Here is a 22,854-nt window from a genome sequence, read left to right as displayed (position 1 = left end):
GTTTGTGCTTTTACTACAATTTCTGTTTGGTAATCTTGCTTCACAAATCTTTAGAAATGTTATAACATTGTATAGTAGTAAAACAAATTAAGATTCTCCATTCAGTTTATTTTAGTGTTTTTTTTTTGTTGTTTTGTTTTTTAAATCTTTTTAAATGTTAGTGCATGGATAGTGGAGACTCAAGAACCACAGTAATCCAAGTCAATTATTTTGGTCTGTAGGAAAAATGCATGAACAGTTCACTATTAAAATAAGGAAGGTATCATTTGATTTGTACTTTTTATAAAACTGTGCAATTTTCTTATATATAGTGCCAGTATGAGTGTTTGCACTTCCTCTGTGATTGAAATGGTTTCCATTCAAAGAGGAAAAATGCCAAGTAATACAGTGAAAACTAAAAAACATTTTAGAAATGTCTTCCTACTTACTTATTTATTTTGAACACAGTTCTTTATTTATGAGTAATCTGGTAGCTGCTTTAGAGATCAATTTACAGTATATTTCTATATATTTTCGGCAGTTCTAGTTGCATGCATGCAACCTCCTTATAACAACAGCAAGGTGTAGAAAAGTATCTAAAGTAAACATTTATAAAACGATAGTTGATGATTTTTTTTATATGAGCATCCATACTGCAAAAAACATGCCACAGAAGATCTGTGACTATGCAGCTGGCTTCTTCTAAAGTAATTTTACAAAATAGGTGCTTAACAGAAAGGATGATCAGAAACCACTGTTTCTGCTCTTGAATAACTCATAATTAATCCATTGGTTGTCCAGCGCCTCAGTAGGCTGCCCACAAACAAGGCCAAAAAGAGAAATTCACTTTATTACTTTCATATTAAGTCACATCAGATCAGTGTCGACCAAGCATTATGAATTATGATTGTTAACATAAACAAAAACATGACGCTGAAATGTATACTTCTACCCAGTAGTCCAAAAATGAAACCAATCTAAAATGACTGTGCATTTTGTTTATTTGACAGGCACAGAAATCCTGGATTGAGAGAGCATTTAGCAAGAGAGAATGTGTTCACATCATAGTGAGCTCAAAAGACCACCATAGGTAAGTAAATAGTTCTAAAACAGTTTAAAAAATATGAGTAATGATGATCTACACTGCATGCATGGTTAATCAGACCGTGTTGATGATCACTAATTTTCTCATTTGGATCAAGACTGACCAATTCTGCCGCAGCCATTTTGTACTCCACTCTATACTCTGGAAAGACAGGTGAAGATTTGTACAGAGTTTAAAATGTTCAAGAAATACACTGGAAATATCACACTAGTTTTATCAATTAGTGTATCACAATGTCAAGCAGTAACATGCCTACATTGAATACATGCTCTTCTCTCTTTATTATTTGGTAATATGTTTTTCACTTAAAAGTTCATTATTATCAATTGATCGCTGTATGGTTTAGCACAGTAGCAAGTGGAAGCAAAGCGGTTTACAAAATCAGCTATTCATGTATGCATTTGCATGGTAATGAAGGCCAGACCCTTTTAAAGTCTATTTTCTCTGCCAAACAGGCGCAAAGAGCAATATAAATGAACACTTCAGTGAATTTGTTTTTTGAAAAAGATCAGCATATATCTGGAATGAAAAAAAAAAGTGCTTTCCTTAAACATAGAAGGATTTGACCAATAGTGTGATGTACTTAATGATGGTTGATGAGGGGAAGTGGAGGGGTTCTTAAATTGGCCAAAACTTAATGATGCAATACTTTAATGTTCCCTATATTTTTCTCCCCCATTTAAAATCCCAACATTGGCAGTTAGTTTAGCATAATTTAGTGTAGTACATTTTTTATTTGTTAAAATGTTTATTAAAACTATTAACACATGAAAAATAGCAAACTGGAGAGAACGGTATGCGTTATTTAGCATGAAAAAGTCACTTTTTGAAAAATTACACATGAGGTAATACAAACTGAACCGGGGGAAATCCATCTGTCCAGCTATGGCCATTTCCTGCTATCTAAACAATGCTGTTGCTGTTCTGCTGGCTTTCTGGTGTTATTGGATGTTTATAAAATATTAAGACCCATATGATTTTATATGTCAGAGAAATCCAGTTCAATATACTGAAGTATACTTAAGTATAGTGAACTGTAAAATAACCATGCATATTTACCATGGCAAACTTTTATAAGGGCTATATAAGATTATAAGATAACTACAATAGGTATGCTGTGAAAATGAATGGTTCAAATTACTTCAATGCTAGCTCATGGAGTGAATTAAAACATCTATTGGTAATTATTGAAAACTAAAAAATATCTATTTACAGCTATGGCCAAAGATTTCATCCTATAGAATTAACTAATTTTGCTTTATAAAGTTGTATGAAACCTACTGAATAATGTTTTATATATACATAATGAAAAACGGACAAAAAAAAAAAATTGACATTTTGAAATCTAACATGAAATACTGTACTACTATTATGGCTTCTGGTAGATTACATGATGTTAAGTTAAGCATCTAAATAATGTTTATATAGTTTGTTTTTTAAAAATGATGTCTTAATCCTAAAATTCTAAGTGATGCAAAACTTTTGGGCTTAGCTGTGCATTGGTAGAAATCAATATGTATCTATCACAATATATAATTCAATTGTATGAGCTGCAAAATGTAAGTCTGAATCACATTATAGCAATATGTTTGCTGTTGAAAATATGGCAGTACAGTATATCATAGCAGGGGCATAGCTATGTATAGATTTTTACTGACGCAAAAATCTAATTTTTGTAAATAAATAAATAAAACCTTGCATATCCTGTATATGTTACGAAGATGAAAGTTATCCTCTTAGAAAGCATGGAGACTATTAATGCAAACTGCAAAGCAATATAAGCCGTTAACTCAGTCAGTGACTTACCTTTGACGTTGTTTGAAATTTCATGACCCATATTTTTTTTTAAAACAAATTGTCTCCCAGCAAAACTGCATCAACCTAAAATTACCCAATTCACACTGTCAGAAGTATGATATTAAAAGGACGAGGAGAATAGAACTTATAAATATGAATAAGTAAATGGGGTTATGCCTTCGTTGAGAGACATGTGTATGGTTCACTGCTACTGAAGTCAATGCTGAGACTGGTGACACTGATGCTATAGCTGATGATGTTGCAATTTCTTATGAAGATGACAGTAAATAATGTATGAATCAGTATCAAACTGAATGCAACCGAATAAACCTGAGGTGAAAGGAGGTGCTATGACTAAACTCTGTTCTGAAACATACTGTATTTAAAAGCGCAGCGTGTTCAGTACCATGGACAACAACAACAGCACAGTAATACACCAGATAGCAACCAACTAACCAGCGAGCACTGCAGAGCTTACAGATATTTACACAAAGCGGACCAACTGAAATCAACCCAAAGTCCCAAACAGCAGGCTGGCGCACTGCCAGCTACAGTTCCTGGGTGGGCTGGCACAGTGCCAAGTAGGGGAAAGGTCGCAGCGGTCCCAGTGTTGTAGTGAGTCAGCCTCTGGGCTAAATACTTATGGCGCATTATCCAGTACTGTACTGTAATGCTATAAACGTACACCAGGAAGGACAATACTTGGACAGAGCATCAGTGTGCAGTTAAAGTGATGTGAAATAAATAAAAAAATGTCAACTATGCCACTTAAAAATGAAAGTGGGCACATTTACATAAAAAAAAAAAAAAAAGTATATGTTTTTGTACTTTTTTCTTTAAAAAATGTACAGAGCCAATTTTTACCGAGGCGGCCACCTCAATGTATGCTACGCCCCTACATAGGTGTCAGGTAAAGAGTAAAGAGGTGTTAACAGCTGTTTCTATTTGTGTAGGTGCTGCTGCGGACGTCTGACAGGTCAACATGTTGGACTTCCTCCAAGCATCTCAACCAGTCAGAATGAGAACAGTGACAAACAATCAGAGAAGTGGTCAATTAGCAAGCACACACAGCTCAGCCCTACGGATGCTTTTGGAACCATTGAATTCCAAGGAGGGGGGCACTCAAATAAAGCTATGGTAAATTTAGCACTTCTTGTCCTACAGTCAAAGGGACATAAACCCCAAACCAAACAGAATCGTAGTAAACGTTCTGTGCACATGCCTAAATAAGTTAGCTTTTTTGTCTAAGTGTTCTACACTACATTGAGTCTGACTTTGAAAGTGTTACATAAATAGTTTTTGTTGTATTAATCTAAAATTTTCCAGCAACCATCATGTCCTGTGCTTTGGTTCTGGTGAAATGAAAACACTGCATCAGCTTAGTCTTAGTAATATGGATAAATATGAATGTAGGATTTTATTTCCCCCTGTAGTACGTCCGTGTTTCCTATGATGCGAAGCCTGACCTCCTATTGCACCTGATGACAAAAGAGTGGCAGCTAGATCTTCCCAAACTTCTGATCTCAGTCCATGGGGGCCTGCAGAACTTTGAACTCCAGCCAAAACTCAAGCAGGTCTTTGGAAAAGGCTTGATTAAAGCAGCTATGACAACAGGGGCATGGATCTTCACTGGAGGAGTGAACACAGGTATGTAAGCAAGCAGGCATGCAACTAGAGGGAGTTCTCTGTAATCCATTGAGCAGGGCCATAACCTGAGCTGACATTCTACTTAGGTCAAACTTAGGTTTCAAGCTGTTGCTGCAGTATTTATATGACTGCTTGGTTTTTACTATTCAACTTCAAATCTATGTTACATCGTGTGACAGGAAATGGCGCTGCAGTGACGTCAGGCCAGAAGGCAGAAGAATAACAAAACAGGCAGGGCAACTGCAGTTCAAAAAGAGGTGCAGCATGCCGTTTAATTTCAAATAACAGAAATAAATAAAGTATTTAAACAAAAAACACTCTTGCTCACAGAGTGAAATAAAATACTTAAAAAAAATAATCCCGAACACAAAAATACAAATAGGATCAAGGTCAGGCTGGACAAATCACCTTCACTCTTCCTGGATGTTTTAAATATCTCCACTCGCTCACTCTCCTCTGTACACCCACCTTGAGGGGAGAGAGCTGCAGCTATTTATGTAGGTGACCATATCCCAATTAGCAACAAATTAATCCCTTAATTAATTCAGGAGATGGCCACTTTCTGCACAAGGTTTTTATGTGGCTGGGGCTTCCCATCCACACTGCAAAACACACACAAAAACAATAACACACATGGCACTTCGCCATCATATACAAACATACAACAATAAAGCAACGCAGCTATGCCGTCGTTTAAATATATAAATAATAAATAAACAAACACAAAATAACACAGGGGTGGAGTGGGAGACCCCGTTCTAAAAATAACTGAACAGGGCTGGTCGCCCTGTTACACATGGAAAAACAAAGGAAATTAAGGAGTCTTTTGTACTTTCCCAAAATTTTTAAAAGAGCATCAGCATTGATGAAGCAAAAAAACAACTGAGGACACGACCTCGGTGTACACATAGCTGGTTACGGCCATGACATGAAGATATCAAATTGTAAACTGGTTGGGCCCAGCCATGCAGTTCTGGTCTTTTCATCTTAGAAAATAGAACCTGACACATGCTCTTTTGAGTGCTTGTTAGTTGTCTCCACTACCTTGGCTGTGCCAGCATTGTTCATCCCTGAAACGTCTGCATGCTTGCAATTGCTTGCTTGTTTATAGTTTCACTATTTATTTATTACATTGATCTGTAGAGATCCTAATGTATTATTCAATGTGATGAAACTTAATGGCATCATTGTATTTAAACTCCCTTCATATCAGTGTCAGGAAATTACACCACCTGGTGTACTGAGTTATTTTAACCCACTGTGACCCTGCTCAGTTATGATATTTGACAAGATCAGAATGCAAGACATTGTCGCATATGCTTATAAAACAATTAAATGCTAAGGCCATAATGGCGAGGTAATGTTAGGGACCTAACAAATTGGAAGGGAGCAGCAAAAATATTTGCCTTATAAGGAATTAAAAAGGAGTCAATGCCAAATAGCATAGCCATGCTGAACTGAGACTGCATGTACAGTGCCTATAGAAAGTCTACACCCGCTTTCAAAATGTTCACCTTTTGTTGCCTTATAGCCTGGAATTAAAATGCATTAAAATAGTTTTCTTTTTTTTTTTTTTGTTTTAATTTGTCTGCACATCCTATCCTACAATTTCCAAGTGAAAAAAATATTCAAAAAATTTGTAGAAAATTAACTAAAAATGAAAACTGAAATACCTTGGTTGGATAAGTGTCCAACCCCCTTGTAATAGCAATCCTAAATTAGCTCAGGTGTAACCAATCGCCTTCAAAATGACACATCAAGTTAAGTGGCCTCCATCTGTATTAAATTGTAGTGATTCACATGATTTCAGGATAAATTCAGCAGTTCCTGTAGGTTCCACCTCCTGGATAGTGCATTTTAAAGTAAAGACTCAACTATGAGCACCAAGGTGCTTTCAAAAGAACTCTGGGACAAAGTTGTTGAAAGGCACCGATCAGAGGATGGGTATAAAAAAAACAAAGGACTTGAATATCCCTTGGAGCATGGTCAAAACAGTTACTGAGAAGTGGAAGGTGTATGGCACCACCAAGACCCTGCTTAGATCAGGCCGTCCCTCCAAACTGGATAACCGAGCAAGAAGGAGACTGATCAGAGAGGCTACCAATGGCAGCTTTGTAAGAGCTACAGGCTTTTATGGTCAAGACTGGTCAAAGTGTGTATGTGACAACAATATCCCAAACATTCCACAAATCTGGCCTGTATGGTAAGCTGGCAAAAAGCAAGCCATTACTCAAGAAAGCCCACCTTGAATCCTGTTTGAAGAATGCAAAAAAAAAAAAAAAAAAACACTCAGGAGATTCTGTAGCCATGTGGCAAAAAGTTTTGTGGTCTGGTGAAACTAAAATGGAACTTTTTGGCCTAAATGCAAAGTGTTATGTTTGGCGCAAACCCGATACAGTGCATCACCCAAAGAACACTATCCCTACTGTAAAGCATGGTGGTGGCAGCATCATGTTATAGGGATGTTTCTCATCACCACGGACTGGGGCACTTGTTAGGATAGAAAGGAAAATGAGTGGAGCAAAGTACAGCGAAGTCCTTGAGGAAAACTTGCTGCCCTCTGCAAGAAAGCTGAAACTGGGTCGGAAGTTCACCTTTCAGCATGACAACAACCCAAAGCACACAGCCAAAGCTACACTGGAGTGGCTAAGGAACAAAAAGGTAAATGTCCTTGAGTGGCATAGTCAGAGCCCCGACCTAAACCCAATTGAAAATTTGTGGCATGACTCAAAGATTGTTGTCCATCAATGCTCCCCAAGGAGCATGACAGAGCTTGAACAGTTTTGTAAAGAAGAATGGTCAAGTATTGCCAGATCTAGGTGTGCAAAGTTGGTAGAGACCTATCCCATCAGACTCACAGCTGTAATTGCTACCAAAGGTGCTTCAACCAAGTATTAACTCAGGGGGGTGGAGACTTATCCAATTATGATCTTTCAGTTTTGTGTTTATAATATATAATTTTTTCTCAATAAAAACTTTTAACAAAACTTTAAACTAACAGTGAACTGTAATTGCAAGGCAAGAAAACAAATCAGATTCTGTAACATGCATAGCACTGGTGCTGTATTTTAAAATAAATAATGGTTTATTGAAAAAAAGCAACACTTTCAAAACAGTTCAAAAATCAAACAAAAAAATATTCATAAAAACTAAAACAAAACTTTAACTAACCCTTGATGCATGGCAACCTAACATGGGACGGATTTAAAAAAAAAAAAAAAAAAAAAAAAAAAAAAAAATCTCTTCTAGCTTTTAAATGGGGACACAATCCATGATGACCTCATATAAAGCAATAAAATACCATGAAAAATATAGTAATGTGTTCAAAACTTTCAGCTATTTTCAATACTAAATGCATGAAAGGGTCAATAATTTCAATATAGGCCCTTTAAATACTGTATGTAACATTGGGACCTCCTCAGAGGAGGCAAGTCTGTAGTGCCTCCTCAAAATTTCAAGTAAACAAAATGTATGTATGTTGTAATGAAAAGTGTCCATGGAGGATAAAGCAGCAGACTGTGTTGCCAGGTGCAATGGATAACCAATTTATTGGTTGAATTAACATGGCCCCTGTTTGGGCCAAGACCATGCCACAAAAACAATAAAAGACGCTATAGTGCGCCAGATAAGGAGCGTACCGTCTTAATTCCTGACTAAAAAAAAAACAGCCATTCACGACCTCCCAAAAATATTGAGAATTTGTTTTACAGCCTACAGCCGTGGAAAAACAAATACGACCACTGCTACTTTAACAGCAGTACAGAAATTAGTGCGTTCTTGTAAAGCAGATTTCCAAAGTTCTGCACAGACCTGCCCAATTCACACACCAGACCTACAGAAATATGCGCTTTTCAACTGCAAGAAGTTTCTATTGGTGATGTGGTGCACACACACTTAATGGTTACAATTCATTCTCTCTCTCAGTCTGAAGCGGTAAACACAGGTGTCGCTCAGAAGCCGAAATAAGATGACTCAGGCAGTTCACACTTTCTAAAAAAAAAAGTCACAAATAAAATTTCAACTTGTATTTTAAGTATGCCAATTGTAATGTTGAAGAACCTGAATTACACATCCTGAGATAGAAATAAATAAATAAATAAATAAATAACCCTCTATGGTACACACCATAAAAAATACTACAGAAAATGTTTTACAACATTAATGTTTATTGATTTAGGTCTCAGAAACATGAATCTGGCCATATATATTTTTATATGTATTTATGTATTTTTTTACGACATGTGTGTCAGGATGTGCTTCCTCAAAGTGCTCAGCAAGGGCACAAACCTGTTCACTTGCCATTTCACACGTTTCAAATCAACATCTACAGCTGATTTTTTATTTTTTTTTGTCTTGCTGCAAGACCTGTGGGTGTGAAAGGTTGTTCATCATCATTTCAATTGAGTACATACTATGTCTGCTGGGTCATGTGCCTGTGAGGAAGAGCTGATGTCTTCATTCTTATTTGCATTATTATTTGTATTATTATTAGTAGTCATAGTAGTAATGCATCTCTAATATTATTATTATTATTATTATTATTATTATTATTATTGTAGTAATAACTACTACAAATAATAAAGTATTAGCTCCAATAATAATAATGCTAATAATAATAAATTGTTAGAAGAAACTGACTATTCACTATCTCTATGCACCTACATTTCCTCATCAGAGCTATTTTCCTCACTTTCCTGATCACTACTATCTGGAGGAATACAGGCAGTTTGTTGTTTACATCCATAAAATAGAGGGTTTTATATCAGCATTCCTATGTGCTACCTACAAAGAACACATGGATTACTCATTTATATTAGATATTGTACTTACAAGACATGTGTACAGTGTATGTTTATAAATACATTGGTATATTTACACATATCTACTCAAATTTAGTAGCTATACAAAATATAATACATACAATCAATATCTTGAGCACCCAAATATTAAACAAAAAATCCACAACATCATAGCTGTAGGATTATTATTATTTTTATTTTTTTTTTTTTTAAAAGCTTACCTTTCAGTTTTCTGTGGGCACCACACCACAACAGAAAGTCAAGCTGTTTCATTGTTTCAAGTTGTGCCAAGGTTCACACCGCCATCTGCTTGTTTGGTCCAACCTTACATGTGTTTTTTACTACATGCATTGTCCTCTTGTATCTTACATATTATTTAAGCCTTTAAAAACAAGAGTTTTAATGTGTATTTTTAAACATACACTGTACCATAGAGGGTTAAACATGTCATACAAAACAACACAGTTTTCTTGTTGCATTGGTAAATAGTGCAAGGTATGATTGACTATCACAGTGTTTTTGGAAAGTTGAAACAAATAACAGTATATTGTGCCATATTGCAGGTGTACTGTTCAGAGTAAATGGTATACAGGTATATAATTATCTTTTGAAGAGACTAAAGAAATGCAGATTTTGCCAGTACACAACCATGTATGATAAGAAAGTAATGGTAGTTCCTCCCTTCTAACAGTTCTAAAGGGAAACCTGAAAACGTAAGTGATTATTTTTTTTTATTAATTTTTTTCCCATGAAAATCACAATACGGCTAAACAAATTATACTGATATTTTCGGTTTTAGTGCAATGTCTTATATTGCAAAACCACTACAAAAGTTGCAAAATAAACATACTAAATACATTGTGTTATGATGTATGACTAGTATGTTACACAACAGTGTGGAATATATTTGTTTACAGTGATTTAAGGTTCAGAGTCTAAGCCCCTTGAGGATTCTGTACCAGTAGTGATTCAAGTTTATTCAAAGGATTAATCTATAAAAGACTACAAAAATATAAAAGCCAGGGTAAACCCTGACTTATTTTGTTATCACAAAACTACTGCTGCAGTTTGTGGGAAATTTAAAATTACTCTTCTGACAAAATTCTGGGAGTATTACTGCTGACTGAAAAAAAATAACTGGAGCACTGTACCCCCTCACTGCTCCTGTCCACTCCACCCAGACCAACCAACCAGATTCCCTCTTTCTCCTCTGCCTACCCTTAGTGATGTGGTGGCACCCTTACACTGCATGCAACACATACACAGGACAAGACAGACCAGACAAACAGGACAACATGAAAGTCCAGCCGACACAAAATAGGTTTTTTAAATACTCTAGCCAAGATTGGTCAAAACAGGTCACATGTTGATATTACAGCACATCATCATAGGTCAGCATTTCTTTTCAAAAGGGGTCAAATCACTGGTAGATATCCATAGGCCACTAGAATTCTGAAAACAAAAACGGCAGACATATTGCAATTTATCACAATAACAATGACTGACAAGATTTATGTAAATGTTGACAAATGTTGACGAAACCGAAGTGTACATGAGATATTGAATCTTTGAATTGACAACAGAAATGGCAGAAGGCACAGGTGTCATTGTCCATCAGATCAACAGTATGAAGGTCACTCTTAAAATCTATGTGGTAAGAACAAGACTAAAAGGTTAAAAATGACAGTCAAATGTGCTGTGGATTGTTAAATTTGGCCCATCTTGCTCGTTTGGTTGTTAGTAGCTTATTGCAGTAAGAATACAGGGGAACAAGACTAAAAGGTTAAAATATGCACAAGAACCCTTTTTTTGTGATTGGACTATGGAACTTTTGGAATCAAAGGTGATTTGGACATGTTGATGGATTGACAACGACACAACACTTTTCACAATGTATCCGAGCTTGTTAGCCTTTTTTATAGCTTCCCCACATTGTCTAGATGAAGACATTTGAGTCAACAAAAACTCCTAGGTCTTTTTCATAAATTCCTTCTCCAATTTCAGTATCTCCCAAATGATATTTATAATGCACATTTTTATGTGTGCAGTACCTTACACTTTTCTCTATTAAATGTCATTTGCCATGTGTCTGCCCAGTTCTGAATCTTTGCTGCTGCAACAGTGTTTGCCACTCCTCCTACTTTTGTGTGTCTGCTTTAACAAGTTTGCTTATTCCTTAAAGGTACTCCACTGGTTGCTTGATTTTAAAGTATTGCTCATCCCTTGTTGTGTTTCCTTGAATCCCAACAGCTTTTTGGCTTTCTGGAAATCTTCCAGTCCTGGTTGCATCCTTGTCAATTACATGTTGAGATGATCTTATTATAGTTTCCATAACATATAATAGAAAGTCAGGCTTACTGGTCTGTAGTTTGGTTCAGTTTTGTTTCCCTTTTTTGGATCGGTATTGCTTGCAATTTTCCAGTCTGTCAGTACCACCCCTGTGTCTTGCATGATCTTGGTTAGCGGTTTGTAAATTACTTCTTTCATTTCTTTGAGTACTACCTTGAAAATCTCATCCAGCCCAGGGGATTTGTTTATTTTAAGAGCTTCAGTCCCTTTAACACTTCTGCCTCAGTTATGCTAAAGTTATTTAAAACTGGATAGGAAGATCATGTGGGGCATGTTGTCAGTATCTTCCTTTGTAAAAACTTGTGTTATTTGCTAATAGTATTTGAAAATGTTCTCTTGCACATTTTGGAATTGGTTTTTAGCTCCCTTAGCAATGTTCCTTGACTTGCGTTTGCAGTTCTGTGTACTCTTTTGCGAGTCCTTTTTTAATGCTCTGTAAATTGATGGATGACACCTGTGCCTTCTGCCAGTTCTGTTAATTCAACGCTTGTCTTCTTTCTATTCCTTAAGGATATTATCTTCAAGTATTGCTCATCCTTGTTAGTTAGCTTTTTGGGCAGTCCTGGTTTTGTCAATTACAACGATGTTTCTCTGTACTTGTTGATTATGCTTCAAATACCACACCTTGAAAATCAAATGATTTTGAGCTATTTCACTCAATGTTTTTCCTTCTTTATGCAAGTCAAAATTGTTATAATAGTAGAAAACACTAGTGGAGGCTTTGAGTAAATTGTTGATGCTCATAATGCATGACAATGCTCATGTATAATCTTTTTACAAAGCAGATGTGCAAATGCAACATGTATTATGTTTTACAAAGCAATGATAAAATTTATATTATATATAATATATATTTATATTGCACAAGACCTTCAATATCTAATACATTAAAATAAATAAATTCCCATAGATATGATGTTAAAATAGAAAAATATCCCAGGAGTAAAGAATAAGTTGTGTAGTACTTTACACCAGTGAATTAACTAGTAAACAAAGGAAATCAAATAACAGTTCAAGTTTTGTTTATACTCAAAATAAATAGTATATAAAGTGTACACTACATTTTGTTGTATTTATTTTTTCATTCCTTCCCATTGCTGTTTCTTCACAGTAAACAGTGGCCATAGACATACTTTCATAAACTAATAGCACAAGGTTAACTTGTGCATTTTTACAGCCGAACAAGCAAACGAAAATGAAATTTAAACTTTAAACACTCCAAACAAAACAAATGTGGAAATGATGTTTCAAACTCACAGTTTTGCTTCTCGTTTATTACATTCCACATAACAGAAAGTCGCAACAAAAATATATATAATATCAGAGCTAGAAGTTTAGTTTTTAAGGCAGTTGTGAGGATTTGCTACCTGCCTGGAAAGTAGGTAGAAAAAATGGTCTTTTGTAGCAGTTTATTCAACTAATATTTATACCATATATAAAAATAATTAAATCAGAAAGTATTTATAGAGACCACCTTGTGCTCAACTAAGTAATGGAACTAATGCAATTCCTTGTCTAAATGTATTTTGTTTTATCGTTAAGTTCTACAAGAATGTAATCATATCTGTGATCTAAGCATTTCATATGTCATCATCAGTATGGTTAACAGTTATGTTTCATCTGTGCAAATTAAATTGTACAAAATTTTCCCCTTATGTTTTCAGTTGTTGACTGAGATATCGGTAACTAACAAATCATACACACCTATAAAGATAGCGATTTAAAAAAATAAAAATTATTATATTGTTGAACCCTCCATTGTGTGACCTTATAAACTATAAGGTTACACACACAACCATACTGTTTTGACAATGAAAGCTAATTCTAGCACGGTATCGCTACATTTAAAAGATTCGATCATGCAGCGTGTTACACTAAAGCTGGGCTTACCCTGCACGATTTTTGCAATCGGGAGACGCAGCGCCACGCACACTTACCGATTGAACTACGATTTCTCAACTGGGGATTGCAAGCTACACACACTACACGAGATATCTTGTCACGGACTGCGCCTATTTTCATTGCAGAATCGTAGACATCATTCGGGAGAATCGTGGACTCAAGCGAGGAGGCGATCGCTGTTGTCTGTGCATAGAAAAAAAGAAAACACAGAGAAGATCCATTTGGACGCGCAATTGGTTTAACAGACGTGGCCAATACGGACTGATCATGCAAATCAAGTCGAGGTGCAACCAAAATAATAAAATCTAATCTGTTCAAAAAGCGCAACACTTGCTCGTAGTACAAAATATTTATTAGATTAAAAGATTGGTGTGGGATTTTGGCTGTCAAGCGATCTTCATCAGAATACCAAATTCTAATGAATAATCTGAAGACTTTTAAACTAATAAATATTTTGTACTACGAGCGAGTGTTGCGGTTTTGAACAGACTAGAATACAACTTTAATAGTTGGCTACTATAAGTTTGTTATAGGTTTAAATGTACAACAGCGTAATCTGTATTCTTTATTTCTATCACACACAGACGCGCACCCCTCTCCTCGTATTTTGAATAAATTAGCAATACAAGCATACAGTAGGGGTTTGAAAGGGATAGCGAATACGTGTGACTGTAGAAATTGATTGCCAGGAGGGCACACACTACCACACACAGTACCTGCTTTGGCGTTAACAAGTTATAACAATTATTTACTTACCAGGTACCTTCAATGACGATCATGATGATTAGTGAAATGTCAATTATGTCAGAGGGGCACAACCTTTCTCTTCATCGCTATTGTTGCTAGCTTGTCCTATTGGCTGCTGGCAGCATTCGTCAAGAAATCAGCCCGTAGCCCCTCACACACGAATTCACAAATTGCTTTGTCGAGGACTAAAGTTTTCTGACATGTTAGAAATTTGTCGGGATGTCGTAAGATCGTCGGGAGATCGCAGAAGCTATTAATGGGGCATCGTAGACCCTCTCACACTTATCGACCATTTTGTCCCCGACAACCTCAATTTATCCCAGATTTTAAGAAATTAGTCGCCGACTCCTCAGCTCGTCGGCGATCAGCAAAAATCGTGCAGTGTAAACCCGGTTTGTTCATAAATATGTCAGCTCGCACCCTGCCTTTTCAAAGTGATGTAAAAATTTACGACATGTTAAATGTTGTACAATTTTGCAGAAATTGATTCAGAATTATAGTCAGACTGATTTCCTATAGTTGGTTAAAAAAACATTTTTTTGTGCAAAACAAAACATTGACACTGTAGTTATCAGCCGTGCATTGTGTGTGTATTGAGAGGAACGGTAGTTCCTCGTACAAGTTAGAACAACTTGTTTGAAACTACCTGAAGTCTCTATACAGGTCCAAGAGTTTTGCTGTTTTCACCATGTTGCAGTGGCAGAACTAAATCACTTAGAATTAACATATGTACTGTTGTGTTTGACAAACCAACTCAGATAATACGTTAACGTTGTGCTGTTTATTAACACTCAATACACAGAGACCAAAGCGCCTGCAAAACTCTCATACCTCTCCATGCCGACTCCTCTCACATAAAGTGCCGTTCCCTTCTCCTTTACGGTATCTATCCGAAGTTCCCTTGTTTTAACAATAATGCAACATTAACTGTCATAATGAACTACATCCCATACATAACCTGTACCAGTACCAAAAGTCTGAAGAAAAAAAAAAACGTAAATACCTCTTATACACAATGAGATATAAGTCGTCAAACTAAGGTAAAATTGTTCTTCTATAGCATGTAGCACAAAAAAATAATGAAAAAAAATAATGTTGTTTGAACTTGCAACATGACACCCTTGAAGAACACAGGGCCTAGCTCTATTTCCTGTTTGAAAATATCAGTTTTAGTGTTTGGTAGAATGTAGTTCCTCGTTTAATTAAAAATAAGTAAATGAATAATTTATTTGGTGGAAATAAATGTTTTAAACAAATGCATAGAAGAATAAATACATTTATAAATAAATACATGTAGAAATAAAAAACAAGTTAATAAAATACATATGAATTGATTTGGCTGATGTGTTTATCCACAACAATTGATATTTATATACCTATATAAAAAGTACATGTTTCATTAGTAAAAAAACGGACTATATTTACCTATTAACATACAGTATTAACATTTATTGCCGGACCTATTCACACATACGATTTTGAGTAAACATAATAATAATAATAATAATAATAATAATAATAATAATAATAATAATAATAATAATATGCGTGCCGAGTTAGTACCGGGATGGAAGGCTGCTTGGCAATACAAGGTACTTTAAACTTTTCTTTTAAATTTTACTCAGTGGTGTAGTCAAGGGTATATGTGGGTAAACAGCGTTTACCCACTTTGAATTTGGGCAATATGTTGTTTACACACTTCTTATATAAGGGGTACAGAGTTTACTCACTGCGCATGGTAGGTGAAATTTACTGCACCCATATTGTTATCTGGGTAACTGTTCCAGTTGTCCTGTTCAATCAGGATTCCAGTTGTATTCGGAATAGTGGGAAATTTGAATAGCTATTTCATGCCATGTAAACAGAGTGTTCCGAAAGAATCAGTCCATATTCTGGATACCAGTATTCTGAAAACGTGATACCAAATACCCACTTAGATACTATCAGAATACTAGCCCTTCTAGACACCTTATTCAGAAAACCTTTTTTTTTTTTAGACACTTGAGTCGTCATTTTATAATCTATAATATATTTCCACTTATCTACACACCATACTCCACACTGTTAAGTGGAAAAAAGTTTTTATTGAGAAAAAAATCATATAATAAAAATACAAAACTGAAAGATCATAATTGGATAAGTCTCCATTAACACTTGGCGGAAGCACCTTTGGCAGCAATTACAGCTGTGACTCTGTTTTGGGATAGGTCTCTACCAACTTTGCACACCTAGATTTGGCAACATTTGACCATTCTTCTTTACAAAACTGTTCAAGCTCTGTCAAGTTCCTTGGCGATCTTTGATGAACAGCAATCTTCAAGTCATGCCACAAATTTTCGATTGGATTTAGGTCGGGGCTCTGACTGGGCCACTCAAGGCCACATTTATCTTTTTGTTCCTTAGCCACTCTAATGTAGCTTTGGCTGTGTGCTTTGGGTCGTTGTCGTGCTGAAAAGAAAACTTCCGTCCCAGTTTCAGCTTTCTTGCAGAGGGCAGAAGGTTTTTCCTCAAGGACTTCTCTGTACTTTGCTGCATTCATTTTCCCTTCTAACCTGACAAGTGCCCCAGTTCCTGCTGATGAGAAACATCCCCACAACATGATGCTGCGACCACCGTGCTTCACATTAGGGATGGTGTTCTTTGGGTGATGTGCTGTGTTGGCTTTACACCAAACATAATGCTTTGCATTTAGGCCAAAAAGTTCCATTTTAGTTTCGTCAGACAACAAAACTTTTTGCCACATGGCTACAGAATCTCCTGAGTGTTTTTTTTGCATACTTCAAACAGGATTCAAGGTGGGCTTTCTTGACTAATGGCTTCCTTCTTGCCACCCTACCATACAGACCAGATTTGTGGAGTATTTGGTATATTGTTGTCAAATATGCATGCTTTGACCAGTCTTGGCCATAAAAGCCTATAGCTCTTGCAAAGATGCCATTAGCCTCTGGGTAGCCTCTACGATCAGTATCCTTCTTGCTCAGTCATCCAGTTTGGTGGGACGGCCTGATCTAGCCACTTTTCTTATACCAATACAGTATTGGTGAGCGATAATCAGATTGTTTGAAAACCAGGCTTTATTCACTGATAATAGGTGCACAGGCAGTGATTTCTCAAGCACCAATGGGAAAATATGATTATGCTCAGTGCAAATAAATCACCTGTTCTGTCAAATTATAGTGTAGTGCTTCACAAGCAGAACTATTATTGCAGAGTTTAAGAAAAAATAAAATCCATTTATACAAAGTCTCCCAGCTTTCTTGAAAAGATCTGCAGTTCCCTTGTTTTTCTTTTGTATTTGTTTTGCTCTCATTAGTATCTATAGTAGATACAGCAATCAGTCATATATATATATATATATATATATATATATATATATATATATATATATATATAATCATAATTACTGCCACATCAACACTGAATATAAAAGAAATAAAAGCTTTTAAAAAAAATGCAATTCTCAAGTCTGCAAAACATAAAAATGCCTAATCGTGATTTGAAACTGGAAAATGAATGGTTCCCATGCACAGGCATGATGGAAAATACTGTAAAGTGACTGCATCTGCATTTGTCACCTTTTTATTTTATAGCTCATTTGTCCAAAATCCATGGCGGAACATATATTTAAGAAAAATAAAACTGGGCTCAGTTCTTCTCAGTGCTGTAAAGGAGCGGGCTGGAAACGTCCACTGAATGAACTACACTGCTCCGCTCCCCCGCTCCATATGCAATTGGCACGCTCCACTACGCTCACACTCTAGGTGTTCCTGTGTGCGAGATTGACAGCTGAGACCTCAGTCAGAACTGTGGTGCAAGCAGGGGGGCGTGGCCACTGGACAGTGTGTTCTGTGTGTGTGTGTGTGTGTGTGTGTGTGTGTGTCTTTTCTTGCTGTTGGTGCTACTGGAAAATGGGTGCATGCCAATGATACACTCATTGAAGTCAAACCATGGCCAAGAAAGGCAAAGGACATGGATCGATGAAGAGATCGAATGCTTTGCAAATGCCTTACATTGGCCTAAGTTCATAACACCTTGCGGCAGGCTGGCAAGTGGAAAGAGGCCCAGAGACAGACTGCAGTTCAAAAAATCCTAATTTTATATAATAAAATAAATAAATAAATAAATAAATAAAGTGCACAAGGGCAAAACAAAGATCTTTAGACACAAATAAAGCAAAAACAAAACTTACAAAAAAAAATAAGGTTTCCAGGCTGGGCAATGCCTTCACTGGATTCAAAACACACAAACACAAACACAAACACAAACACAAACCTGCTTCCTCAACTCCCTCTTCCCAAATGAGAAGCAGAGGCCTCCTTTTATGTCAAGTGGCTGGGTGCTGATTGATTGTTAATTAAGTTAATCATTTCATCAGCTAATCAACCCCAGTCACCTGAACATAATAATCCCAGGCAGGTAGGGAAATTTAACCCCATCACTGCCAATTTAAAAAGGGCAGAGCTTTGCTCTGCCACACACCTGTATAACAAGAATAATGTTTTTTTTTCTGCATTACAATATGTTATTATACTACCCTTTAGCACTGACATGCATATGTACCTTTTTATAACATTGTAGTTTTGTACCTACGTAAATATAAATATATGAGTACCTACCAAAATAGACTTATTTTTTTTTCACCACTCATGGATGTACATCTGCAACTAAGAGAATACAATGTTTACACTTTCAATACTGTCCCTTCTACCATTATTTTATTTTTAAATCTTTTCTCATTTCTCTTATTACTCTCTTGTCTTGTCTCTCTGTCTATTTACCATACACATTCTCAAATACCTTTCCCTTGCTTTATTCATTATTTGATGAAGTAAAAAAGAAGTGATATCTATAACAAAAATAAACATGTCAATGTAAAAAAACAAGTTAGAAAAATGCAACAGCTGTTTAAAGCAGTGATATCAAACACAAAAGCCAAAGTTAGGAGAAGCAACTGGGGCAACCTTGTCAAGCATCAAGCAAATAGGCACAATTGGAAAGGTGCTGGGGCCTAACACTCACACAATTGTTGCTTCTAATTAGGCTTCTTTTTTTTTTCATCGCTCCATTTTACATTGAAATGCTCATTGCACAACTTCAAGGGGGTTGTGACCATTCCCTTATCAGCTCAAAAGTCACATCTGCAACAAAAAACATTAACAATGTACAAACAAAAAAAAGGCGCCAACACCCCAGCCCTGGATCTGCAATGCCTGCCCCATCAATTGTCTCTTCCCATACACTTACCCTGCATTCTCATTATCCCTTGCACTCGTTGCCATTATTGGTCTTGTTCATCATCTTCATTGTTGTATAGATATATATATTGCTTCATGCTCTTTCACGTATTCTTGTATGTATGGGCTAAATGTCCGTCTAGGTGTGCTCTCATCTACCTGTGCCTTACCTGCTTGTTGTCCATGTGTCTTCCCAAAGCATACTTGTCTGCGCCTGTGATGACGCCTCTCCTATTCCCTGTCTGTCTTTCTCTCTGTAGTAGTGCTTGTAAGGATAATCAAGAACACTTCAGTCTGTGTTGAACACTTTCCTCGACACATGTGTCTTAGCATCTTTATTCTGGTTAAACCCAGCTGATAAGGGGATGAGCATTTCAATGTAAAGTAGAAGCAACAATTGTGTGAATGTTGGACCCCAGCACCTTTCCAATTGTGCCTATTTGCTTGATGCTTGACAAGGTTGCCCCAATTGCTTCTCCTAACTTGGCTTTTGTGTTTGATATCACTGCTTTAAACGGCTGTTGCATTTTTCTAACTTGTTTTTTTTTTTTACATTGACAATGTTTTTGTTTTAGTATATATATATATATATATATATATATATATATATATATATATATATATATATATATATATATATATATATATATATTTTTCCTCCTATGCTCCTAAGTGGAACACACTTCTTTCTGAGATCCGTGTGTCTGGGTTTTGCCTATTTTTAAACCTCTCATCAAAAACCATTTATTTAAATTGGCATTCTGCTGACTTTTACTGTCATTGCATGTTTAATTCCAACTGTTTTAATATATTTTGTATGTTTTATTTATTAGTTTTTTTCTGTTTTCACTTTTATTAAGCTCTTTCCGATATTTCTGAAAGGCGCTATATAAAATAAAGATTATTTTTATACCCCCCCCCCCCCCCCCCCCATTTATGGTACGACTGGGGAGCAGTGATCCCCACAACGGCCTGGGCTCATTACAACTGGTGTTAGCAGTGGGGTGTGGGAACCCCGGCATGCATTCGTCAGACTGTAGCCTGGTGAGCAACTCCAGGGCAGACTTGAGGCTGGCTGGGGAGATTGTAGCATGCACGGGGGAAGGCAGCAGCAGGGCTGGTAGGGGGTGTAATCACAAAGACATAAGCCAGATATACGCTCCTTGCAAAGGAGCCGACTCTTTTGTACAGCGGTATCGGCGCTATGCTTTAGTGTGAGAGGTCCCGGGTTCACGCCCAACCTCCACTTGTGTGTGGATTGCCTCGCCCTTTATGAGGCGCCTGCCTGTGTTAACCTAGATTGCTCCAATATATATATATATATATAGCCCTGTAAATAGTGGGGATGTTTTAGTGGTGGTTGGCAGGGGCGGGGTTAATTCCTGTCTGCCAAAAACATGGGAGAATGTGACTGTTCCTAATTGTAATAATTGGTGCTAAGTGGAAGCAGCCACATCCTATAAAAAAGGAGCTGGATGCTGCATTAGGGGTATCACCAGGGAACTGGTAAGAGAGTGTGCTGTGTACTTGTTAGAGAAGAAAACCAGTGACGGCTTTTGCACAGCCTGGCTAACACTCGCGGTACCAGCTCTTACTCTGTACGGTGTATATCTTTTCCGCTTTTCCCCTATATCCCCTGCTTATCTCACTACAGCACAAGCCTAGTCACAGCGACATCTACTGATGCTTTCTAACGCTTTAGTTAGAAAACTTAAAGTTTAGCTAGTACTTTGTGGGAGTTAGGTTTTGTTTTGTTGTTTGTGTTTATTTCGTTTTCGTGTTTAATAAAAGTGTGCATCCGCGTTGAAACTTAAATACAGTTTCTGTGTCTGGGTCAATGTGTTTCAATCGGTGAAACAAACCATACTGAGGGCTCTGCCTCATAATATATTTATAATCAGGGCTGGCAATGGAACGAGAAACAAGCAATGTGATTGGTCGAGCAAGGTTCCAGCTGTCCGTATATTGGATGGACAGTTGGAGCCTTGTTATGTATTTGAAATCACTGTGTTGCCTCATAGAATTTAAAGTAAAGTAATCCATCTTGTTTACAGTTACAAATATACAGTAAAGCTATAAAACTGAGTGACCAGTTACCAGAAAAAAAAACTTTGTCACTTCAAATAATGTATTTTTAGCAGTTTATAAACGCTACAGAAAAACACACAAAAAAAACTTGTCTGCACATTATCCATCCCTCTCTGACACAGACCTTGAAAAATTATTAAAATCCAAGACGTCGTTGAATTTATTTTTATTCCTCATGTCTGTTCTGCTCAAACAGTGTATCTTTTGCTGAGATATTGTCAGCTCATCATCCAACTAGGGAATCTGCTACACAATTAAATTATAGTTAAACTCCAGACGGTAGACAATCTATTTTACCTGGAACAGCTGCGACTGCTAAGAAGATGCAACAGACAAAATAAATAAATATGTTCATGTTGACACAGAACTTTATTTAGGCACTCTACGACTTGTCTAGTGAAAGATAACGTTGGTTTATTGGAGTTCACAAAGAAAACTTTTTTTCAGCTTGGTTCGGTAACCATTTCACTTCCTTTTTTGTTTAAGTATAGAGGTTTTTGCTGCATTACAGCACTTCATTAAAATTATTTTCATGACATTTTGTTAATTTACACTGGTTGCTAGCTAATTTTGAAAACCTTGTAACAGTGCTTAAAAAACTTATAACATGGTTTAAAGTAGTAATGAGAAGGGTTTGTTAAAAGCCAAATAATTACTTACTGTATATATTGAGCATCAAAAGAAACATATCTCTTATATTTGAGCATAAAAATAAATTTATATTTGGATAAAATTCACTACATGTGATCATAAAATGACAAACTCTGTTTTAGAGCAGGTGCAGTGACTTTTTATTGTGCTGGTTAACAATTGACATCATGAAGATGCTGCAAAATGATCTGTCGATCTTGGGCAGGTGTTATGAGTCTTGGTCTCCCAGATCGTGGCCTGTCATTGACAGAGAGTGTGTCTGGTTATACCGTCTCTCCATGTTTGAAATTGCTGGCTTTGAGCACCCAAGGTGGCGAGCCACAGTACGCTGCCCTAGTCCAGCCTCCAACATTCCAATTGCATGAAGGTGCTGCTCTCTTGACAGACATGGCATATGTGTGTGTGTGTTTTTTTTATCTCTGATTTTCTTTTATCGCTTTTATTCAAGCTTGCAACTCAACAGCTGAAATCACTCCATATCCAGCGTCCAATCAACTGTCTCTCTAATTAGGTGATTAACCCTTAGCGGTCAGAAAAAAAAAAAGTATATAAATGA

General features: G+C 36.5%; 1 protein-coding gene across 1 annotated transcript in view; it reads left to right on the top strand.

The window, feature by feature from the left end:
- The window catches only part of LOC121299106 (transient receptor potential cation channel subfamily M member 3-like), a 300,327-nt gene that overhangs the window by 104,653 nt on the left and 172,820 nt on the right, over window positions 1–22,854 (top strand). The window contains exons 2-4 of the mRNA XM_041226653.1: window positions 990–1,069; window positions 3,835–4,018; window positions 4,315–4,528. Coding sequence (XP_041082587.1) covers window positions 990–1,069; window positions 3,835–4,018; window positions 4,315–4,528 — 478 coding nt within the window. The remainder of the gene's footprint in view (window positions 1–989; window positions 1,070–3,834; window positions 4,019–4,314; window positions 4,529–22,854) is intronic.

The sequence above is a fragment of the Polyodon spathula genome, chromosome 2 (assembly GCF_017654505.1).
Source record: "Polyodon spathula isolate WHYD16114869_AA chromosome 2, ASM1765450v1, whole genome shotgun sequence".
Lineage (NCBI taxonomy): Eukaryota > Metazoa > Chordata > Actinopteri > Acipenseriformes > Polyodontidae > Polyodon > Polyodon spathula.
The sequence above is the reverse complement of the archived record's forward strand: the minus strand, read 5'-3'. Positions and strand labels throughout refer to the sequence as shown.